General features: G+C 49.6%; 1 gene segment (V, D, J or C); it reads right to left on the reverse strand.

Moving 5' to 3' along the window:
* Positions 1–923: 923 nt before the first annotated feature.
* On the reverse strand, positions 924–1,530 carry LOC135321766 (T cell receptor beta variable 5-1-like). The segment is given in 2 exon segments: positions 924–1,345; positions 1,482–1,530. Coding segments are annotated over 2 exon segments (471 nt in total).
* Between the last annotated feature and the right edge of the window lie 392 nt (positions 1,531–1,922).

Consider the following 1,922-nt stretch of genomic DNA (forward strand, 5'->3'; position numbering starts at 1 on the left):
CAAGGGTTAGCTATACATAATTCACATGTCAATAAAGTTGCTTTAAAAATGCCTGAGGAGGGATGTATGTTATGGGCTCTGGTTAATTTCATGTGTCATCAGGCATAAATATGTTCATTTCTGTGACTTCAGAAACAGAAGTCCTCACCTACAGGGCTTGTAAGGAAGATGTGTCCATGTCTACCTTTACACCCAGGAAACGGTGGAGAGGTTGTCAGAGGTTAACAAAGAGAGTCAAGAAATCCAGATTCCTACTATGTGCCAGGAACGCCAAGCTTACTAAATTTTTATACAACCCCGGAAGATAGTGTGATGGCTAATTTAATGTGTCATCTTGACTGGGTCACAGGTATCTGGTTAAACGTTATCCTCTGTGTTCCTGGGAGGTATTTTTGGAAGAGATGAACATTTAAATAGGTAGACTTTAACACTAGATCAGATTAACATTTTAATGAGTAAAGCAAATTGCCTTTCATGATGTAGGTGGGCCTCAACCAATCAGGTGAAGACATGAATAGAACTAAAAGACAGATTCTCCCTCAGGTTAGAGAGAATCTAGCTGATGGCCTTCAACCTGGAACATCGGCTCTTCCTGCTTAACAGCCTTTGAACTTAAACATCAGCTCTCCCTGGGTCTCTAGTACCATCAGCCCAGCTTGCAGATTTTGGATTTATTAGCATTAACAACTATGTGAGTCAGTTCCTTTAAAGCAAACATGTGTATGTGTATTTGTTCTATGGAGGGACAGTGCTATGGTGGTGGAAGGGGACCACAGGTGTTGAGGACGGACTTGGGTCTGAGACCCTGCTATGACAGTTATGAAATAGGGCATCTGGGCGACTTACTTCTCCCAGATAAATAGGTGAAATAATACTTACCTTGCGTGATTTCTGTGAGCATTAAAACATATCCTAAAGAATGTTCAGTAAAGGCTGTCTGCTTTACCAAGGCCTGGGCCCGGCTGGCGGGCAGCCAGCGCCTTCGCGGCCACTTCCTGAGCTGGGGTGGGATGTTTTTGTACAAGAGGCCGTCGTTCACGCAGGGCTGTGTCACGGCTGCTGGCGCAGAGATACAGGGCCGAGTCCGTCAGCTCCAAGGAGCTCACATTCAGCTCAGAGCTAGAGTTATCGAACTGTTGACCTGAGAATCGACGTGAAATGTTTCCTCTTTCTGTCTCTTTCTGTCTGTAATACTGAATGAGGAACTGGGGGCCCTGGCCCAGGGCCTGTTGGTACCAGTACACGGAGAGGTGTCCAGAGACAGGGGAACATCTCAGTGTCACTTGCTGTTTTCTTGGTTTGATCAGGTATTTTGGGGTCTGAGTGACTTCAGAATCCACCTGGCCTGTGGGAGAGGAGACAGAGAGAAGCTGAGAGCAGAGCACAGAGGGACACCTCCTGCGGCCGCGGACATCAGAAGGCTTGTATTTCAGAGATGATAAAGGCATATCAGAAGCTTTCACACTGTGCCCAGGACTCACCTGCTCCCAGGAGGCAAAGAGCCACCCAGCAGAGGAGCCTGGAGCCCATGGCAGCATCGGGAACCCAAGACAAGTCCTAGCTCGGGGCAGGTCTCCTGGGAGAGTGATGGAAAGTTCTGAACCTCCTCTTTCCCTGATAGGAGCATGTGCCTATGACGTCACTGCTCTGACGTTACTCTCTGCAGGCTGCCTCCCAGTCCACTGGACCCCTTGGCAGGACCCAGGGCCACTTTTCTATGCCATTCCCTGTGCTACACAGCCCCTCAGCAAAGGGTGGGTGTGAGCATCGACCCCATGTCCCCATATGCCCACAACATACCTTGTTCTCCTCTGCCGGCCCCTGCCTGATGCTATTCACCCCACCCTTGCTGCCCCAGCCCCTTCACCCTCCACTTCCTGTGCAGGCTCAGGGAGACCGCCTCCCGGGTGCACGCTGAGGTT

Source organism: Camelus dromedarius, chromosome 7 (genome assembly GCF_036321535.1).
Source record: "Camelus dromedarius isolate mCamDro1 chromosome 7, mCamDro1.pat, whole genome shotgun sequence".
In the NCBI taxonomy this organism is placed as follows: domain Eukaryota; kingdom Metazoa; phylum Chordata; class Mammalia; order Artiodactyla; family Camelidae; genus Camelus; species Camelus dromedarius.